At 35.9% G+C, this 23,206-nt stretch overlaps 1 protein-coding gene across 2 annotated transcripts in view; it reads left to right on the plus strand.

Moving 5' to 3' along the window:
- ADGRB3 (adhesion G protein-coupled receptor B3) overlaps nucleotides 1-23,206 on the plus strand; it is a 756,359-nt gene that overhangs the window by 566,964 nt on the left and 166,189 nt on the right. For both annotated transcript variants that reach the window (XM_025383888.1, XM_025383889.1), the window contains one exon: nucleotides 21,737-21,863. In XM_025383888.1, the coding sequence (XP_025239673.1) occupies nucleotides 21,737-21,863 (127 nt within the window). The remainder of the gene's footprint in view (nucleotides 1-21,736; nucleotides 21,864-23,206) is intronic.

Below are 23,206 nucleotides of genomic sequence, written 5' to 3' on the forward strand. Positions count from 1 at the left end.
CAAATAAGGTTACTGTAACCTCACTGAACAGTACAGCATTTGAAAAGACATCAAAACTCATTTTTGTTGCTTATTTGCCTGTGAAACGTGTTTTATGATGGCCTTTTCTAATATTGCCCTCTAATTAGCTTTCCTGAATTTGTGAAAACATAAATCACACAGAACTACATTTTAAAAAATTAAAGTGGATACACAAGTTCATTTAGCCTGAAATGGGAGAAACACAAGACTGTTTATTTAAGAGTAATTCAGACCACACTATTGAGTTCCCATTTTATGTGGAGCACTGAATGTTTTTAAAGATGACCCAACAAAAGAGCTAATTTTCACAATTTTCAAAAACATTTTAAGGTTAAAGATGATTATTCAATGCATCTTTTCCATAAAAGTTTTATTTTAAAAGAAAAAAAAAAAGGATCCCCAGTAAAAACTGAAACATGACCTTTTCTTTTATTCCTCCAGACATTCATCAAATTGCACTGCTTGATTATCCTGTTCTTTCCTTGATTTGGTAGCCAGAATATTTGAAATATTTAATTGGCCAGTTATTCCTATTTAAAATCCCACTGCAGACAATGAAACTACTGGTTTGGTAAGAAAACTTAATGTGTTAGAAAAGAGGAATGGGTAGTGTTTGATTAAGGGTCTTTGCATGTAACCTTTATCGGCAAGTCAGAACCAGCTTTTTATCTTGCTTATTGTAGAACTTTCTCAATCTGTGGACCTGTGACATCTCTTTTCAGCAGTAGAAAGGTGATAGGAGGTAACAGACATTATTTTAGTTCCAAGTGTATAAAGAGGAGTGAGAGGAAAAAATATTATCTTTTGTAACGAAGCTGATGCATAGCTTGACAAGTGTTCCTGTAATATGATCACATAATATTTCAGTTTAGCCTACAAATCTAATGAGATACATTAGTGCAGTTATACATGAACTTTTATTCATTTTATAAAAGACATCACTTTATTTTGTGAAGACTGTGAATACTTAGCACAAAATTAAAGTTCATGCGCATGAACAAATTCAAGTATTTGTTTCTATCTCACTCTCACCACTTGGCTTCAGAAATCTTTCAAATGAACATAATTTTCTTCCCTATAAATTCTAGGAATGAGAACATTCAACAAATAGGAGAATTAGTTTGCACTTCACTCTCACATTATATTTACCTTATGGGTAACCTACCTATTTCTCTGGTCCCAAAGGTGCTTAGTTCCAAAAGTCACAAAATTAAACAAAAACTGGTATGTGCATTGCTTCAGTAAACCTTGACTGGCAATCATGAAATACTCTTGCATGATTCAGGATTATTCCTGTATTTTAATTTTAGAAATTAATATTGGCTATATATTGGCTTTTGGGTAAGGAAATTCCCACAGAGAACATTCTGTGGCTATACAGTATAGTCCCATGGGTTTCCTGACATTTTGAAAACTATTTTTCCATATTTATCACAGGCTTTATTTAGATTCCATCTCTAGCAAAAGTACAGGCAGTACAACATGCGTTTTGCTTGATACACTCCTGGCTCCTTCCTCCTACTTCTACTTTTTCATATCTATTTTTGTTTAATATTATTTTTATCTTTTATTGTACATGTTCAAATGCCACCTTAAATCTTTCTGTAACTGGAAGGGTAAAGCTAGATTAGATAGATGGATCAATAAATAGATTGATAGAATATGATACAACATTTACTATTTTACTATATTCCAAGTTTGTACCTCCTTTGCTCAATGAACATTCATTTACCACCCAATATGTTCAAAGCTATATATTGTGGTTCCAAATAGAATAATATGGTCTCTGATGTTAAGGACCTAAAAATTGAGTAGGGGAGAAAGTGACCTCAATAACTAACCACTATACAATATGCTATTTATAAATGACATATAAAAATAGCTATCAGAACACAAGCAGCCCTGGGCATCCCTGGGTGTAAAATATTAAGGAAAGTTTTATAGAGAAGAAGGTATTTGACCTGAACTGGGGAAGAATATCCCATGCAGGGGTAGAGGAGAGGAACGAACAGCATTAGCAAAGGCACACAGTGATGGACAGGAATGTGCATGAGGAATTTGAAAACTCTTTAGTTCCCTTTTTGTTACAATTGTCAGTTGGAAGTGGTGTCAGCTGGGTATGATGTTGCACTGAGGCATCAGCTTAGTAATAAATAACTATATGACGTATCTGACATGGGTTTTAAGAAGCCCTTGAGTATTGTAGTCAGTGCTGCTTGACCCACTGTAGAGTTAAAGCATCCTCTGTCTCTGCTGATTCAGATCTATTTTATTTTCCTAGCAGGCAAAACAGACTGCAAAAAATCTGGGGGACAGGTACTATATTCAAGAGCTATGTTTTATTAAAGGAAGAAATTTCTGGCAAAGATCAACCACGAAAGTGACTAAAACAACAACCAGACTGGTGATATTAGCTGTAAAGACTTGATCCCCCAAATCTACTTAGGTTTAAAATTAAGGTGAACAGAGTCCTGTTAGACTGTGGATAAATGACTTTGAAGCATGCTGGGTGTCAGGAGGGAATAAGAAGCTCTGTAGCCCTAAAAGAGATCACCCACAATTGCCCGTGTCTCAATTTCTATCAGGTTGGTGCAAACGTAATTGCGATTTTACCATTAAAAGTAATGGCAAAACTCACAATTACATTTGCGCCAACCTAATTTTTAAAAACTCAAATTCTTAAAAGAAAATACATCTTCCTAAAATATACTTTTTAAATTATAAATTGAAAAAGTAGGGAAACCTGGCAGGCACTACCTTAGGAAAGATGAGAGTTAACATCATCTAGTGAGGAACAAGACCTACGCATAGCATATACTTCCTGATATGATGTGCCAAGAAAGGCAAAACATCACTCCTTTGATACCCCCATCAAAAGTGTGTAACCTCTGTCTCTCCGTCTGCACTTTCGAAAACACATGCAGACCTAAATTGAGGGACATTCTACAAAATAAGTGGTAAATACTCTTCAAAATTGTAAAGGTCATGAAAGAAAAAGACTGAGAACTGTCCCAGATTGGACACTGAGGAGATAACATGGCAATGCAGTACAGAACCGTGCAGTAGATGCAGTGTCACAAAAAGGACATGAGAGATACAATTGGATTTTGAAGATTTAAAGATTAGTTAATAGTATGTGCTAATTTTAACTTTATAACATTAATTGTACTAAGGTTCTGTCAAATTAACATAGAAGAAGAGCTGAGTGAAGGGGATATCTGTGTACTATTTTTACATTTTATCTCCAAAGTTATTTCAAAATAAAATGTTAAAAAGAAAATATACATTCTAGTTCCCATTTTCTCTTTTTCTTAGTTTTAGCTTTAAAAAAGGAAGAAAAGATGACAAAATGAACAGAAATATGTGTGTGTGTGTAGATAGGTATAGATAGATATATCTCTATAGATAATTCAGTCCTTTTATGAAATATCCATTGCTTTCAGAAGTGAAGTGTTTTCAGGAAAATATTAGCTAAATTCAACCTTTTTTGTTTGAATAAAGAGTCATACGACATATAAGAGATCCAATGTAGCCTATCCCACAATTCTCATTAGAGAAATTTCAAAGACTTCAGGGACAGGTTTAAAAAAAAAAAAAATCCAAAGTCTATTAGTTGTGGCTTTGTCCATTCTCTCATAATAATGTTCTTACAACTGACTTAAAGGTCTCCTCCTGTAGTTAAAACCAAATTTCTCTGGCTTGTTAGAGAAGGAGAAGGGTGGGTGGTTGTCTTCCACACAACGAAATAAATTTCTTAGGTCCTAATAATCCTCAAGCTGGATGTTGCTAACTCCTTTAATTCTTTTCCACAGTTGACATAGATTGTTAGTATAAATTCAGATCTCCTATCTACCTTGACTACTTTCTAGGACACAAACTTGGTTTTTCGTCTTCCATTGGGTTAGGAGATTATAATCTAAATAAGTGTATATTCTACATAGCATATTTTTTGGCTGCTACTAAATACTGGCTTTATTTTAAATAGTATAATGGTTTTGGTGGCAGAGTATCATTTTCACCTTCCCAAAATCCTAGTAATTGCCTGGCAATAGGTAGGCATTTTATTTATTAAGTGGATGGATGGATGAAAAGCCCTAGGCTAAAGAATTTACTTGATTAAAAGACCCTAATAGGTCTACACAAACTACTTTCCATCTCTGAAGGCTATTGCTTGGGGCCACTTGCATTTGAATACCTAGAATCAGTGAGAAAATTTACCTAAGACTGATTTAGGATCAAGGTTTCTATCAAAAAGCTAAGTAATGTAATTTGAAGGGCTTTTAACACCTTGTTAAGGGAAAAGTTACCTACAGGGCCTGGTTGAGGTTATCAGAAGCCACTCCTGTTGCCATGGGCCCAGAAGAAAGGAAGAACAAATGTAAGTAAGGCTAAACACTGAGCAACACCCACAGGTAAAACTAGGAATGTGAAAAAGTCTCGAACCACAGAATCCACTGTGAGTGACCTGAGGACAGAGAGAACACTGAGCTATCTCCAGAGCAAAGCCATTCCAAGAACACATAAAAAGAAGCCCCAGGGGTTCAGTTCCACAGAAACAGAAAAATAGCCTGGAGAGCTCTGGAAAATCCCCCAAGGCAGAAAGAATCGGTTTGGACAGAATAACTAGAAAGAAGCTGACCATTGGTTGTAGAGTGACAGTGATTAGCTTTCAGGGACATGGGGTCCCAGTGGTGTTGCTGTTTATTTTAAATGGTAGTCTTCAGGGGAATGATGAAATAATCTGTCAATCTGGATAAAGAGAGGAACTGCATGCCTTCAGATTTGGAGATGAAGAGGGCACAGAGCTGCCCACACAACTCCCACTCCTGAATGCTGTCCTATCTGCAACCTGTCTTGTTCAGAAACCAGGAAGGGGCTTATTGAGGAAAAAGGGAAGACACTTAGGAGGCTTGATTCTTATTGTTGAAACAATAGGAGTATGTAAATCATCATGTTTCCATTCAGCTACTCTGGATCAAGTCCAGCTGAATGAATGTGAGAACAGGGACCTTCAGTTTCTTTGCGTCCTGAGTGGGTGGTGCAGATGCCTTACCCAAAAGAGTCTTAAATAAATGACTCTGGAGACAAGACAGTGTGGTCCTTGTTAACAGTCGGTCATTTGGAGGCCAATCTGAGGTCCTGGCAGTAGTCACCAAGAAGCAGAGAGTTCTTATCAGTACTTGTACTGAAGGAAATGTCTGAGATACTGCCCTTTTTACCCCAAGTCTCTAAGATAAATCTGTATAATGATTGCAAATAAAACTTGTATAGGAGAAAAAAGATTTTTGTGATGTGGTAGGCAACAGAATAAAACTGGCAAAACCTGGCCTTGAGCATCTGCTTTTCTGCCCCTTATTTCTGAGTGTTGCAGTCATAAATTATCTATAGTTCAGTAACGTGGCTGGTAAGGAAGGCTGCGTGATACAGCAAGAATGCAGTGCTCTGCTCAAGGTGGCCTGGCTGCAAGGAAAGGAAGCAGGGTGTCGCCCAGCCCCATGGACTGCAGCACATCTCAACTCTAGTCAGGCAGGGACTTAGATTTACCTGAAATATGTCATGGGAGATTAATAATTTGATGTCAAGCATGTTCTCTCCTTTGTGCTATAGAATGATTAAAAATCCTGATTTGCTTCCCTTCATAACCCCTTTGGCTGTCAGATTGAGGAGCCTTCTGTCCTTGAGTCCTCCCTGATGTAGATCTGAGAGTGAGATGTGAACTGGACAGAATTAAGAGTAATGAAGCTATAGCATTTCCCCGCACCTTTTTAGATAGAGAGGTATTCAGTTTTTTAAAAAACGAAATGGGTATGATATAGGTGATGAGGAGCTCGCCTCAGAATAGCTCACTTTTAAATAAGGATGCAAGGCTCTCATATCTGGGAGGTCTTGAGATATACTTCTTTTTGCATATAACATTCACATCTTCTGGTGAACATGTAAAAGCCTTATCTCCAGCTGACAAAAAAATATCAAAACCTTTCAAACCTTACACTGTAAAAAAAAAAAAAAAGTCATTCTTATATTAATATGAAACCTTTCCTCCAAAGTGGTCTATAAGTATGTAAAGTTGAATATGTTGAACCCATTAATGTCAGAACTGATTCTGGTACCATAAGGAGCTACTCACATTTTAAATAACAGTCCAATCTTAGACTCCATTAGTAAAATTTTTCCATCTATAATGTCCCATTCACATCATAATTTTATATAAACTGTAGCCCTTGGCAGATTCTGTCCAGTGTGGATATATAAACAGGAATCACTTCAGTCTATACTTTGACACTCTGGGAAGAGGCAGAAGAGGAGAAGGTGCGTAATTGTGAACAATAGTCTTTTTCTATATTGTCATCTAATTATCAGGGATACTAATAGGATAAGTTACTTTAAGGACATCTGCATTAACGACCTAAGAGAAATCTCACCGAACTACTGTAATATAACCAGCAGACTGAAAAAGCAAGTTCTTCTTGTTCCTGTTCTTTGTGCTTGACTTTCTATAGAGAATCTGTATGTTTTTATAGGAGGCTTTTTTCTGCAAGTGTGGTAGCAAAAGGAGCCTAATTAGGTAAAGATACCTTAGGAGGAGAATGAAAGTTGTAGTTGGTAGAGAAAATTGAAGCCAATGAGAATTTATGGGGTCACACACAATGGATTTTCTGTACAACTACTGAGTTCTTAAATATTTTCTTAAAACTGCATTTATTTCATGGAATATCATCACTTTCACTTGGACCTGCCATAAATTTCTGTCAGTATTTCTCTCATGTGTAAAACAGTACAGAAGCCACCTTAGGAATATAAAACTACTGCTCCATAATGTAGTTACTGTACTTCCTTTCCCAGAGCTGTTCTTTAAATCTGAGTCTGTCCCTTGGAGTGGTCACAGTTAAACTCTAGGACATTGAAAATATATAGGATAGCTTAAATTAGTAAAATTTGAACATAGGTAATTTGTTCCTTTATCTTGAAATTGCAAAGACGAAAATTGTGCTGTTAGTAAAGTAAATTTTATGTGCTACCCTGAGAATAAACAATCTTTGTACCAGTCTTTCTCAATGTTTCTTCACTAGGAAAAGTTTGGACTTTCTAGGGTTTTCTATGCATCGTAGGTAGTTGGCTACAAAAATTGGTTGTTTATATCCTGGAGCATTGTATTGATGCCTGATTCTTTTTGGAGAACTTGGAGTATTCTTCTCCAGATGAACTTTATATCAGTAACAGACACCATATGACAGCCATTCTTCATAAAATCAATCAACTAAACATGGTAGACATTTCTGTGCTTTAACTTAAAAATATACACACACGTATATGTATGTGTGTGTATATATATGTATATATGTGCATATATATGTGTGTGTGTGTATATATACACATGTGTATATATTCTTGGCTGTGGGGTAAGAGAAAAACAGAGCTGAAGGACACAAGGAACACAACTAGAGTTTGCAACTTTGCTAAATCTTTGCTAAAAGATTATGTAACTCACAGGTAAATGTGCATGATGTCCTTGGTTTTATGACTGAATCAGTAAGCAAAATTTAAAGTAGTGGTTGAACTACTTCAATATCTATGTGGATTATTAATGCTCACAACTTAAAGAAAACTTGAGCTATGCATTCTTATACCAAGGAATCAGTGTCAAAATTCCCTTACATTGAACATCCTTTACCTTAAATAATAATATAAACTATATTGTGCTCTATGTGTAATGTACATTAAAGTAATGGGTCTGCAGTAGTCAGAAATGAGTTATAAAGGCAGGAGAAGCAGGCTGGGCTTTATATTAGTGATGCTATATTAATTATGACAGAGAAGGCTTTTCCATTATAAGCCTCATTTTTAAGATGCTTGAAGCTTTCACATGGGAACTTTTCTCATGCGAGTTTTTTTTTTTTTCTTCTTCTTCTTCTTCTTCTTCTTCTTCTTCTTTTGCCTAGTAATGAAAATAAGGATATTGTTTTTTAATGTTTTGGGGAGATTTTATCTGGGAATAAAAGTTTCTTCTGTCCATTAGACCATTTTTTTAGGTACTTTGCTTTCTGAAATCTCAAAACAAATAGCTTTTTAATGACCTTCAAACTTATCTCCAATGAAGACGTTTAGTACCTTTGGTGTATTAGGCAAAGCTTGATTTGCAAATAATTAAATTACAAGCATTATCCAATGCTGCTTCTTCAAATTGTTCTGTCTCCAAATAGCAGTTAGCTACTATACCTTGTAAATAAAGAGAACTTGCAATTACTTGGTCAGTTACTAAAAATTAGCCGCTCCTGGATTGTGACTGTATGCGTACAGTTTCTGTGCATACCAAAAAAAGAAATGAGAGCTGAAAGCTAGTTACTGGACTCTGACGTGGTACATTAGAATATAAGAGAACTTTCCAACCAAAGAGAGAGCAGTAGCAGGCTGAAACTGTGGCCTGTTTGATCTACTGTTATTTCAAATCTCACTAAGATAGTATCACCTCATTCTCTGAGCTCAACAGATCGAGATCCACTCAGGAGACACACAGTTGAGATCCAAAACAGGAAAGACCTTCACTGCTCATTAAAATGTTAATTATGCCATGGAGGGTTCAGTGCTGCCCTTCAAGAAATTTCAAACTGCTTCCCTTATTAACATATTAAGAAGTAATAGTTCAAAGGAGTAACAGCATGATAGGAAGATAGAGTATGTATTTATTTAAATACATGACAATGTATATTTCTCAAGCTTTTTGAGAAATGGAATTATGCATTCTTCCCCTTTATCACTAAATCACTATCCACACCCCAACAATTTCTGATTGGGTTATAGATTTCAGATTTCTTAATTGGGGCTGTTAGTGGACAAGCTGTATATTTGTCTACACACCACACTTGAACAAAGGGACTATGTTTATCTTCTAATCTATGCAATCCCAATGCCTCATACTGTCCCTAGCACAAAAGAGGCACTAAAACATTTATATAAATTTTCAAATGTATGAAGTTAAAGCAGAATTTCCTATTCTTTAAATTGTGACAGTCAGTATTTTAGGGTGTCTAAATCAGCATCATAAAAGCCTTAATTTTATCTACCCATACGTTCATAAAAGAATATTGCCCTTTCAGATCTTTTATTGGAATTTAAATATCAACTTGCACTGTATTTAGGAAATGCCATACTACAAAATTCATTTAAAGACATTCTTTCCTCTTTGTTATCATTTCTGCATGTGCTATTATTGAGGAAGTATGCACAGACTTCTATTACTTTTCCACTGCTACTCTCTGGTGTAGTTGCCATGTAGCTAAAACAGTAAGTAACCTGGCAAATGACTGTCTGGCCAAGTGGGCGATACAGGGTGTTCTGGAACCTTAGGACAGTGTTTCCTCTGTGAACTCTTGTCAACTGAAGCAGCTACTCTTCCCTCGTTTACCTAACATCTTATTGTTTTATAGGCAGTGTGTAATTCATGGCCTCTTACAACAGAGGTTTATCTTCAGATTTCCCCAAAGCCAGACGTTTATAGAAATTACTAGTTTTGTGGAATTTCATATATGGTTCTTTTTGACTATACTTCTCAGTGCACTTATTTTAAATACTGAATTTACAAAGAAGGTGTTCTGAGTGGAAGGTTTCCATTGATAATTTCTTGGCAATGGTAGTGTTTAGAAGATAGGAAGATTATTTTCTTTGCATTTCATGCCAGAATGTATGAATTCTTCACTTTGGTAGCACATAATTTTTCTTTTCATATTTTACTGGCCACCCATGACTTAAAAACAGTATGTGGTTTAGCTGATCCCAAAATATTTGGTTATCCAGAGTTCCATTTGAACTTCTTAAAGTCTTAACAGTAAGAAAAAAAGAAATTCATGGTGAAAATCAATTCATTACATTTCCTTATTTCTTCATGGAGTACATTAATTATTTTATTTCTCTTAAATTTGAGTCTTCTAAATGTGGACTCAGGTATTCTCCTCTCAAACCTGGAAATGTTATGGTGCCAATGTAAGAGGGATTATCCTTGATGGATAATCTGGTTCATGTCACTTAACCCCTCTGACATGACTTTCTTGTCAAAAATCATTGTACAGGTGATCATCATGATAATATGTTGCATTTATATAGAACTTTCAATTTGTAGAGAAAATATTTTTATCCGTATTAATAATGTCTTGCCCATACAACCACTAAATAAATGTTTGTCCAGGATATTCATTATCTTGACTTTTATCAATACGATATTCCTATAAAGTGGATAGAGCATGCAACTGGCTAGTTTTATAAACGAGCACACTGGATCCCAGGTTAGGCTGGTGATGTCCTGATGACAGCACTCTGGTTGTGTAGAAGCCAAGTTTCTTATTATCACACCTGAGATTTAAAAGTAAAATTCAATTTAAAGATTATATGCAGAACAAAGATATTTATTTCATAGATCATATAGATCATGTAAAAAGATGGGAAAAGGCAAGATTTTTGAAATTGATCACAAGTAAATCTAAAGTAATTTCAATTAGAAGAAAAAAACAATGAAAAGAAAATATTATCTAATGTTTGCTGAAGCCATTATTTCAAATTTTGATTTGGTGAATGTACTTATTTCTATTATTGAGTAGGTACAAAACATTTGCAGCTGGCTTTTATTGAATGAGCTTTTTCACTTTGAACACTGCAATGCTGAAATATTGATTTTTAAAAAAGAATTCAATAGTTTCATATGAGTGATATTGGAATTGTTGCAAAATTAATGTTAGTTTAATATATATATGATTATGAACCACTTAGTTTAAGGTGAACAAATTATTTTCCTAGTTTACATTTTAATTGAATCCAGTTTTTCTTATGGTTATCACTTTATTTCATTTCAAAGTGCTTGCATATAGTAATATTTCGTGCAGCTACTCCACCCATCTCTATTTCCTCTCTGCAACTAATATTTGAGTTCCCAAATTGCACATAGTACACTAAGGAAGCTAACAAAGAAACATTCCTGTAATACTCAGGACTCCCATTTTCAAAATTCTAAGCATATCGTTTGACTCAAATTGTTGTTTAAACTATATAAAAGTCCAATGAACCCTTATTTTTGTATTTTGTATGTAGGCAATGATGAATCATAATTTTGAAGTATGATTAACTCAAGAGTTAAAATTTCTGTTTCTTGAAACTAATGACTCTGATATCAAAATCACATATTTCTGGCCCCATCCCAGAACTAATGAAGCAGAATTTTTGGTAAATTAAGCTTAACCCTTAACTGATGTCTCAACAGTTATTTTTGAGCATTGTCCTTCCATTTTGGGGTAGCATTGCAGGCACGTGCTCAGATTTTTAACTTAGAAAGCAAACTAACCGATGATCCCATGCTAAAAGCATGACTCAGTCAGGTATAGCCAAGACACATAATTATAATTTCAAAAGTAATGAAAGGAAAAAAGTGTAAAATACAAATAGCTGCCTGTGTTAGTTTGGTATTATTTTACATAATTTTTTGGAATCTCTCTTTTTTTTTTTTTTTTGACAGAGTCTCTTTGTCACCCAGGGGCTGGTGTGCAGTGGCGTGACCTCAGCTCACTGCACCCTTGACCTCCCAGATTCAAGAGATCTTCCTACATTAACCTCAAAAATAGCTGGGAGTACAGGCAGGCACCACCATGCCTGGCTAATTTTTGTATTTTTAGCAGAGTCAGGATTTCACCATGTTGCCTAGCTGGTCTCAAGCTCCTTGCCTCAAGTAATCTGTCCACTGCAGCCTCCCTAAGTGTGTTAAGATTACAGGTGTGAGCCATTGCACTTGGCGGTTTTTTTTTTTTTTTTTTTTGAATCTCAAAAGAATTTTTTTTTCAGATTGCAGAAGTAATATAGTTACACTGTAAACGTGGAAAAGTATAAAAACATAACAGAGCAAACAATAATACCTACAATTTATTACCCTGAGATAATTACTCTTAATTTTTTTTCAATATATATTTCATGTTTTTCCCATGTGTATTTTTCTAAATGTATCATATTTGTAATTAATCATTTTTAAAAGGTTTGTGAAGTAAAAGCCATTGGAGTCAGGAAGTGAGCAAGTTGATATATAAACTGGTGAGATCTTGAATGTACTATGTTATAAATTTTACAATGGTCCGGTCACATCTCTGGAATGGCTTTTTGTCCAGATCACTTGAAAACTAGTGTGGAAAGTAACATATGTTTAAATGTACTCTATTTTAGTTCAATAATTCTGCTTTATTAAGGTTGTGCATCTCAACTGTTGCAAATTATATTAGGCGAAAAATTGGTTCCTCGCCCAGATAAACAGTTTTTTTTTTAGGAAAAAATACACAAACAGAATGAATTATTTTATGGCTTTTAGATTAACAAATGATCAATGTTCAAGGCATTTTAAAGTCTTTTGAAAAGAAATGAGAGAAAAAATAATTTAGGATCTTCCCCTACCTACACCCAAGAACAACCTTGGAAATCTTTCTTAATCTAGTTACATACAGAACTAAAATGTATTTTATTGTTTTATTAAACATGTCACATATAATTTATCCATGAACTAATGTATATAGCAGTACTCCTCTTCAGTTTTATTCAAATTTCCATTTCTATTCCCTCAAATAGTCACTTTTTAAAAAATGTCTGCCATTTTTTAATGGTTGAAACAAATGTTTTGAAATTTTCTGAGAAAAAAAGACTTAAAATGACATAAATTAAACTTTATTCTTGAATTTTCTTCCATCTTATAGAGAGCAATTGTGCTTTTCCCCTTGCAATTTCAATAGAAGATACTTTCTGTCTCTCCTTCCTTTTAATATTAACACTGTCATCATTATTCTGAATCAAATTATGAGATTATTTTCTCATCTTCACTACATCCTATCATGATCTCTGTCTTCCTGAACTGTTTCGATCTGCATTGTAACCTGTTGGGAGATTGATTCCCACCTCAAAGTAAAAGCATAGTTGACAAAAATATAATTTTCTGTGCTATCTGACTTGCATGCAGTCTTTTGACTTTTGTTGATAAACTCTTTGATATCACAAGCTTTCTTTTTTTAACTTCTAGCAATCTAATTTATATCTGACCCCTCTTCTAAAATTATTCTGCCTAAGGCTCTTAATGGCTCAATGGCCTCCTGCATGCCCACCGTGACCATTTCAAGCTTCATGTTTTTATTTTCTTATTTGACCTTTGATCAATCATGTTTTAGTGAAATTCTCTCCACTTATTTTCTGTGAAATATTAATTCTCAGTATTCTTTCACCATTTCTGAGTACTCTTCCTGTATGTTCCTAACTTTGGCTGCGCTCTCTCACTGTGTCTAGCCCTCACTGAGAGAACAAGGTAAGGGGAATCTGCTTTGGAGTCATACAGACTTGAGTTCAATTCCTGGCACGACCCTTTACCAGGTGGATGTCTTTAGGAAAGTCACAACCTCTGGGCTCCATTTATTTCTTTTAAACATAAAATAGCACCAACAAAGGTAGGCAGTCCAGGACTTGCATGGCTGTATTACAGAAATTGAGATATCAAGGCAACTTTTGACTCTAGGCTGTTTCATCTGTAAGGTCCTCATGATCCTGGATGGATCCAGGACCTTAATTTATCTCCATTTTCCTATAGAGGAAATAACAATAATATTTACCTTGGTATTTACTGTAAGAAATTTTTTAAAGTGTGTTATTCACTACAACACCTAACACTGACTAGACCCTGAAAAATGTTAGCTGTTTTCACTAGTGTGATGATGATTTGCCTGTTGACTAATTAATGATGGCAGGTAGCATATTTTAACCTTTAATTATTAATAAATCATGCTGTAAAGATACTTATACATGTTTATAACCCAGTAGACTGGCTTCCTTAATGTTATTTCTTACTATACTCCTTTCTACTCTCACTATTTCCAATTTAAAACAACAACAAAAAAGATGTTACTGGCAATAAAACTTGTGTGACCATTCTTGTAAATAATGTTCCTGACCTCAAGAGTGACATATTTTTGGTTTTAATGTGTATTTTATGACACAACAGCAGTGACACTACACCTGTGAGATAATTTCCAGTGAAGCTCTCAAACTCTGAAAAGTGGCCAAGTAGAAATCTAATATGTCCACACAATAACCTGGCACAGCACCTGCATCATATCTAATGATGAATAAATATTGTTGAATAAATGAATGAATGAATGAATGATGTAGGAAACTCCAACTATATCAGATCAAAATTTTACCAGGTATTCATTCAACCAATATTTATTAAGCCCCTACTATGTGTCAAGCACTGTGTTAGAATCAGGTAATACCTAAGTGAACATAACAATATACCTGTCCTCATGATATGTACATTCTAGTGAGCAGAGATGGGCAAAAAACAGATGGAAAAGTATATAATACATCAACTGTGATAAGTGCAATGGGCAACAACGGATCAGAGTAAGGGCAAAGGGCACTTGGAAAGTGCTTGTATTGTGTATCAGCTATTTTATAACAAGTCACCTCAAATTTTAGTGGCTTAAAACAACAACCACTATTATTTGATTTAAATGTTATGGCGTAGCTATTGGGTTGAGCTCAGTCAGTTTCATCTGGTATAATTAAAGAGGCTGCTATCTGGAAGTTTAACTTGGGGCTGGATGATCGCATATGACCTCACTAACATGTCTGGTGGCTGCTGCCAGTCTCTCATCCTCAGTAGGGCTAGCCTGAGCTACCTCACATAATAGCAGCACTTCAAGATGAGAAGAGTGGACACCGTTAAGACCTCTTGAGACTTAGGCTAACAAGTCACACATCATTTCCACTGCCTTCTTTTGATCAATTCAAGTCACCATACGTATATCCAGATTCAGAGGAGGAGGTAATAGACTCCACCTCTTTTTTTTTTTTTTTTTTTTGAGACGGAGTCTCGCTCTGTCGCCTGGGCTGGAGTGCAGTGGCCGGATCTCAGCTCACTGCAAGCTCCGCCTCCCGGGTTCACGCCATTCTCCTGCCTCAGCCTCCCGAGTAGCTGGGACTACAGGCGCCCGCCACCTCGCCCGGCTAGTTTTTGTATTTTTTAGTAGAGACGGGGTTTCACCATGTTAGCCAGGATGGTCTCGATCTCTTGACCTCGTGATCCGCCCGTCTCGGCCTCCCAAAGTGCTGGGATTACAGGCTTGAGCCACCGCGCCCGGCCCTAGACTCCACCTCTTGATGGGAAGAGTTAAATGTAATTTGTAGCCATTTTTAGCCTACTATGAATGGGAAGTTACTGATGGATAGTCAGTGATAGCATCTTTGATAGGATGACACAAAAGCAGAAGCCTACATAATGTGAGGAAACAGGTAATGTGAATATTTTTGAAGAGTGCATTCTGAGCCAAGGGAATAGCTAGCACAAAATGCCAAGGTAGGCCAATAAGGAGCTCAGAGCAGTTGGAAGTGATTGGCAAATATACATGTGTTAGTAGATGAATGTGGGGAGCCAATGAGAGACCAGATAGTATAATTCCTTGTAGACTGTTATAAGGACCCTTATAAGTAGACCTTTGTCTTTTACTCTGAGTGAGATCAGAAAAAAACATTGATAGTTTTCAAAGGAGTGACACAATTTTTAGTGGAGTTTACATATTTGTCAACAGGATGTCTCTGAATTTTTTATTGAAATCAAACTTGAGGGTGAGTGGCAGGAAACCCAATGAAGAGATTATCCCGGGCGAGAGATGATGGTGGCTTGAAATAGAAGGATAGGACTGACAACACTTTCTGGAATAATTTTTAGAACTAATTAGGCAGAAAACACTTTATTAGATTGTGTATAGTCATCTGTCAGCTTCTCTAAGAAGCTAACTACATTTTGTTCATGTGTCTTCTACTTCATCTGGTATTTGAAAAGCACTCACTAAATACATATTGACTGGTTAGTAAAGTTTCAAGCCTCACTGTTGAATTGAACATAATCACCACAGGATGCTGAAATCTTACAGAGTTCATCATTAAATGACATTTGAAGACCGAAGCAAGTAGAAGACCCTATTAAGAGCTATTGATATTCTTCAGATTACATGTCTGCTATATGCTAAAGGACAGTAAATGATTTACAACAAAAATAATCTGTTTAGATCAAACTCAGTATTAAAAGTCATCCATTAAAAGGTAAAAGATCATTACATGGGCCAGGTGCGGTGGCTCATGCCTGCAGTCCCAGCACTTTGGTAGGCCAACGCGGGCGGATCACCTGAGGTCAGGAGTTTGATACCAGGCTGGCCAACACAGTGAAACTCCATCTCTACCAAATTAATCCCAGCTACTCAGAAGGCTGAGGCAGGAGAATTGCTTGAACCCAGGTGGCAGAGGTTGCAGTGAGTTGAGATCGTGCCACTGCATTCCAGCCTGGCCAACAGAGCAAGACTCTGTCTCAAAGGAAAAAAAAATCATTACATGAACTGAACATTTGTTATTAAGACTACTAAGTGAAAAGCAGTGTCAGGGATTCAAAGTTCACATAATTCTCAAAAGCACTAGTATTCTAATATGGCATGTAGAGTGTTAATTTTATAAATGAAAGAAAGCAAGGTGAATGTATCAACTAATATTATGGTGTTGAATGGAAAGCATTAACAGGTATAGAGGAGCATGGGGGAAGACCTATGTTTAGAGAATTCCTGGAACTAGTTAATTTTTAGATAACAAATTAGAACACCGGTGTTATGGTATGAAGGAACTGCTATTAACTCAAGGCCCAGCATAGTGGATGACAACTGTCCCTTCTGGTGATGGGAAAGTGCCTGCTCCTAAATCTCGTCCAAGTGAATGAAGTGCATATATATGCTTTATGTTGGTGTTACTCTTTTTATCATAAAATATGTGTTTACTATATGAGATCTTTACATCTTCTTATAATTTCATAGGACATGTTCAGTACATTCTGTTTTTAAACAGATTACAATAAAAGTTTAGCATTAAAAATTCACCTGGAAATGAAAAGCCTAGCTTTGCTTCTCACTCTGTGACTTAAAACAAGTTTCTGAATTAACTACACTTCACTTTCTTTATCTATAAAACTAAGTGTTTGGAAAAGATCAGTGGTTCTCAGCCCTGACTGCACACTAAAATCATCTGAAGGGCATTTTAAAAAGTAATATCCCAAGCCCTATCATAGGGTTTAATTTTCAATGCTCTTCAGGTAATTTTAATGTACATTAAGTGTTGAAAACCAATGGGCTAGATGATCAATAAGGTTACTGCTAGTAAAATTTTCTAATTTTATGATTCATCATATTTTGACATAGTAACAGTTGCTGGAAAAACAGTGTTCTCAATATTTACAATGTCCTTTAAAGTAGAAATTAACTTCAAAGAGTGTTCCTGCTCAAAATTGAGAACATTTTCACATCTAAACTAAAAATCCTTCTATATTATGAGAATAATTTATACCAAAAGCCATATATACATCATTTGGGTATGGCATATGCACCAAAGGTAATATAAATTTACCTAAATTTTAGAAATTAACTATTATTATGATTAGGAAAGCAATGACTTTCTGTCAGTACACATAAAATGTGAGGGTAGTGTTGTTAGAAATTCTGTGTACGTTTTTAAAAAATGCTACTATAGCTATTTTGATTTTGAATAAATGTGCTCCTAATATCCCAAGAGTTAATAAAATTCCTAAAGTGTGGGCCGGGCGCGGTGGCTCAAGCCTGTAATCCCAGCACTTTGGGAGGCCGAGACGGGCGGATCACGAGGTCGGGAGATCAAGACCATCCTGGCTAACACGGTGAAACCCCGTCTCTACTAAAAAATACAAAAAATTAGCCGGGCGAGGTGGTGGGCGCCTGTAGTCCCAGCTACTCGGGAGGCTGAGGCAGGAGAATGGCGTGAACCCGGGAGGTGGAGCTTGCAGTGAGCTGAGATCCGGCCACTGCACTCCAGCCTGGGCGACAGAGCGAGACTCCGTCTCAAAAAAAAAAAAAAAAATTCCTAAAGTGTGTAACTTATTCATAATAAATAATTTGCATGCTGATTTACTGTGAAGAGAATAAACAGTTTTATAGAAGATTGAAGTGGAATATCTAGTTTTATTGGTATTTGGAAAGATCAAAAGTATGATTTCTTGAAACAGTTTTAAAATGTGTCCCTATGAATTTTTGCTGTCAGTCTTTTTACTAAATAGCTTTTCATTGGAGTAAGCTGATAACTTTTTGCCTTTACTTTTAAAGGCCAGAAAATATAAACACCTGTTTTAAAACTTCATGAAACCAAAAACTCAACCAAATACTCAGATCCAAAAAGAAACCATGTAGACTCCTAGGAAATTGGGGAAAGCCATCAAGTAAATATTAAGCTAGAAAGTAATAGATTTTGTGTCTTATATTTTCACATAATTCTGTATTTTGGGATATGTACTTTTGAATATTTGGGACAGAAAGGCTCCTTCTCTTAGCCAGGCTAATTCAGTAGTAATAGGGAGAAGAAAAAGAGGTACAGATGACAGCTAATAGCTAACATGGGTGAATGTAGATGTAGACAACAAAGAATGTGCTGGTTGCATGGAATTTCTGCAAACATACTTACGTTTGAAAACCATTTGGGAAAAAATGTGACTTAATGCCCAGATAAGACACTATGAAAAGTAAATATGTGATTTTCGGTATGATGTATATGCCTGCATCATCATTCTGTGTTTGCTTCTGATATCATCAGTTATTCTTGTATCTTTAATTTTCATGTATATTTTACTGTTTTTGTTTACCCTATTGATAATAAACTAGACTCCATAATTAAGAATAATGCACAGATTTACATTTGTTATAGCATGCAAAACTATGACTTTGGAAGAATAAGGTGACTGCTGGAATAGTTCACATGTTCAGAAATCTTGCTCTGTGCAGAATGGAGAAGGTGTTTTGCTTCACATTTGCTCTGCCACTTATCAGTTTGCTTTACAAGGACTCCCTGAAATCAATCAGACATGTGTACCATGCTTTCAAATAAATTTTTACAGTAGGAATAAACCATGAAAAGTTTGAAAATACAGACAACACACACTATAGAGTTTGTAATAATAGTTATATGTATGCTAGTGAGTTAATAAAACAAACTCATGAGTTTTATTTGATTTAAAAATACCAAGAGTTTTAGTGAAACAATATAAATTTTATCATCAGAATGATATCACACATCTTACTTATATCTTGGGAGTGATGAAATGCAGAACTTGGTTGTTACCTATCCCCCTCCTCACCTCTCAAGATTTTCTCTCCTACTTACCTGCTCCAAATTCTGCTCTTCTCCTAGAAGATGCAGTATTGTGTTTTATATATCTTCTTTTAAATTTGGGAAAGCACATTAAGCTGTACTCACTCACTCAGACGCTATTGTACATTAGTTTAATCAGATAAAGTCAATGAAGGGAATATAGTTCTAAAGAATGATAAGGACAGAGGTGATGTAGCCTCAAGAAAGTGTGCATGAAAAGGGCCCCAGTGAGAGTAGAAGCATTTCATGCTTGGAGTGAGTGAAGGACTGAAACATGAACACCAGCATTACTTACTTCCCAGTTTTGCCTGGGGCTGGGCCAGGTCAGCAATGCAATCATTGCACAAAGTAAAGTAAATGGAATCACATTTCTAAACATGTCATATAAAATTTACATGATCTTCAGAATCTAGCAACATGATATTGAATATAGACTTCATATGTAGCAGTCAAAGTTTGGTGATGCTAACATCATCTTGAGTAATGAAGTCTAATTACATGGATATAAGTATATAACTTGTCTCCTAAGAGGTTTTATTTACAGAAAGATTTTTCTTGTTAAGATATTGAATTGATTTATTAGGCATAGCTGCATAATTGAAAAGTGTAAGTACTGGACTCCACTTGAAAGCATAGATACTGCATTAAAGTAAAGCTGCCATCCAGTATGAATAATGCCGGTGTTATGTTTTAAAACATGTCAGATTCTCTTAAGTGTATCTTTCTTCTTTAAACTTTGATCAGCTGAGATAAATGCTTTTCATTTGGCCTTAACTGTCACAAGAAGATAAGAGACAGACAGCTAATGAAGTAAATTGATGTGCTGCTACAGTTAGGGAGAATTAGAGTTTAATACTGTTGCAGTTGATAGTATAACTGTTTTTTTTAAAAAATTGGCATGGTTGCATGACATTATGAGGAAGAAAAGAGACCTAACACATTCAAAAATGGCCAATACTTAGAAGTATTGGGGTAAAGTTAGGTATAATTTTTATCTAACTCTCTTCAAGTACAGTGCATTTTCTTCTTCAGAGAAGTTGTAATTAAGAGTATGTTGAGTCAAATATTAATGATATCAAATAATGAATATTAAAAATATATTGCTGGTAGATACCAAAAAAGGATAGTGTGAATTATATTCTGTACCTCACCTTGGAAGTTCAACTGTCAGAGAGAAACTTGTCTCATGGAAATCTCTCTGAAATAGACTGCATGCATATTTAACCCAATAGCTTCAGGCATTCGGAGATGGAGGAAGCAAAATCAAAAGCACTATATCAAAATTAACGTCAAGCCATGTGTTTTTCTCTTAAAGTTTTGAAGTAATTTTTAACACAGATAGTAACTTGGTTTGAAATTTAAACACACAAACGTACAGGTTTGCTAGCTGGAGAATTTCCATGCCTGGGGGAGGGGAGGTGACAATTGGTGCATTCAGTACAGAACACGTGTAATGATAATAAAGTTGATTGGTTGAGCTCTATAGCATTTTTTTTCTTTTTCTCTCTTCCTGTAGTGTAGTTCAGCTGGGGGTGGAAGGGTTCTCCCCCATCCCTCCCACCACGAAGAAGACGTAGGTTGATACCATTTTTATTGTTCTGCTGGGGTGAGAAATAAACCATATGCTTTAGCCTTTTAAATGGCTACACCAAAGAGAAAATTGAACCAGGCTCTCTTCCCCACTCCTACTGGACTTTGGGGTGGGGTTATTCCTCTAAATGTTTTAGTGGACTTGGGGTTAGCTTAATGCTTCTGCCCCAGGGCAAAGAAGCAGTTGAGGGAAAGAAATGTCAAGGACGTCAGAGGCGAGCTGGACTGAGTGAAGTGTGGAGTAGGAAGCTTATGTCTGAAACCCACCCCTCCCCTGGATACCAGGCAAAGGCAATGAGAGTCAGAACCAGCTGATGCCGCTGCTGCTGCTTCCCGTTTCCAGGGTGAAATTTTCACAGCAGCTATTCTAAAAGGAGGAAAAATCCCTAACCAGCAGCGGAGAAGATCCTATCACCCAATCCAAGCTATGTAACCTTTTAGTCAGGCTTTTCAAAGAAATCCGCATTTTAAAATCCAGCATTTATGGTCCAAAATATGGGACGGGAATCAGAGCTGGTAGGAAAATATGAAAAGCCTCTTTACACCCTGAGTATTTGAAACGATCCGATGAGCATAGGAAGTGGCTGCCAACGCTCTGGCGGCTGCTCGTGCTGCCGCCGCTGCCGCTGCTGTTCCTCGCAGAGGGCTGGACAGAGCTAGTCCCGGTTTCAGCACCTCCGGCGCTGGACAGCTCTTTGCACGCCGCACCGCTGCCTGCTTGCTTTTTCCCACTCTCGCTTTGCATTACTGGAGATGCATCTAAATTACATCCTGTTCAACAACAAGTAGAATTTTTTTCCTGTACAGGAATTACAGTAGACGACTCTCTCAATTAAACTGCATTTTCTTCTTTACGGATTTGGCTATCAGGCGTATTTATCCCGATTTCCTCCCCCTTCACTCCCCTTTGCAGGAACGAGTCTTTGGGAACGTGGTCCACCCAGGGATGTAAAACTGTGCTTACCGATGCATCCCATACGAAATGCTTATGTGATCGTCTCTCTACCTTCGCCATTTTGGCTCAGCAACCTAGAGAAATAGTAAGTAACAAAGAGAAAACACGGCTTTAATGCAAAGGCAGGGACATTGTGGCTAGTGTTTCTCCAGGGAACTGCATTTTAAATGGGGAAATGAAAAATGTTGCAGGGTGGCAAAATTGGGTTCGTCTCCTCCTTAGCTACAGTAGCTTGGTGGAATGAATTCTAGTTGGTATTCTATAACTAAATTCTACTCAATTTTATGTCTTCTAACTTGAAATTTCTGCAGTGTAGTTTTAAGGATGTAGTCCAATCATATTACTAATATGCTGCAAACTTTCAAATAAAAATAATCGTCAACTTAACCTTTATTTTAAAGCTGGAAAGATGTTCTGGGGAATTTGTGAAGGTATTGTTAGTAGTAGAATGAAGACCCCAGACACTATAGTGAAACACATTGCATATCTGCATTGGATATTTTCAGTACAGGTTTTCTGGAAGTGTCCTTGGATGTAAATATAAATAAAGAAATATATGTGTTAATCAAATGAAGTTTTTATGAAAGCATGGCTGTCAGGAACTGTAAAATTATTCCTTAGTAGTATATGGTTTTTCAAAAATACTTTCTGAAAGAGACAGTTGTACATAACTGTCTGAAAGAAAAATAATATTCTCATCAATTGTATTTTGAGGAAATATAACTCAGAATGAATACTGAACAATTATTATTCAGGTAAATGTGACATTATGCTTACATTTGGCCTAAATAAGCATCACTCTTCTTACTAATTTTGATGATAAAAACTAATACAATTTGATGTGCATATTTGAGGTTTTAGAACACGCTTAAAGTGTATTCCTTCAAACTCCCAATGTTAACAATATGAAAACCAACAAATTTAATTAATTAATGTCATGTAAGTGTCCAAAGAAAGACACATTCCAGATCAGTGAATGCATGTAATCTTTATATATGTTTTAAAAGATAGAAAGCTTATTTTTCAAGGTCATGTATTTAGGGACTGATACTGGCATTGTAACAATTATCTCCACATATTTTGTCCGTTAAAGAAGTCACAAAATATACTTAAAGGTTTTAAATTTGATGTTTGATTTTCTCCTATATCCTCAGAGGCCAAGCAAGTACAATTAAATGTGAGAATACTTGACTTAGAATAAAGTTGTCAAAAAGTGAGAAAGTTTGAAAAATCTTCAGTATCTGTATACAGATATAGGTATCATAATGAGTTGTAAATGGTAGGATCAAGATAAATTTTACCAAGAATCTTATTGTGAAATGACTAACCTGCAGTTAGTTAAAGAAAAATGAGTGATGCTTCAAATTTTAGCTAGAGAAAATTTAACATGTGAATGTTGACCAAGTTGTAGTTTTAGGTCTTGATTTT

Source organism: Theropithecus gelada, chromosome 4 (assembly GCF_003255815.1).
Source record: "Theropithecus gelada isolate Dixy chromosome 4, Tgel_1.0, whole genome shotgun sequence".
Taxonomy (NCBI): domain Eukaryota; kingdom Metazoa; phylum Chordata; class Mammalia; order Primates; family Cercopithecidae; genus Theropithecus; species Theropithecus gelada.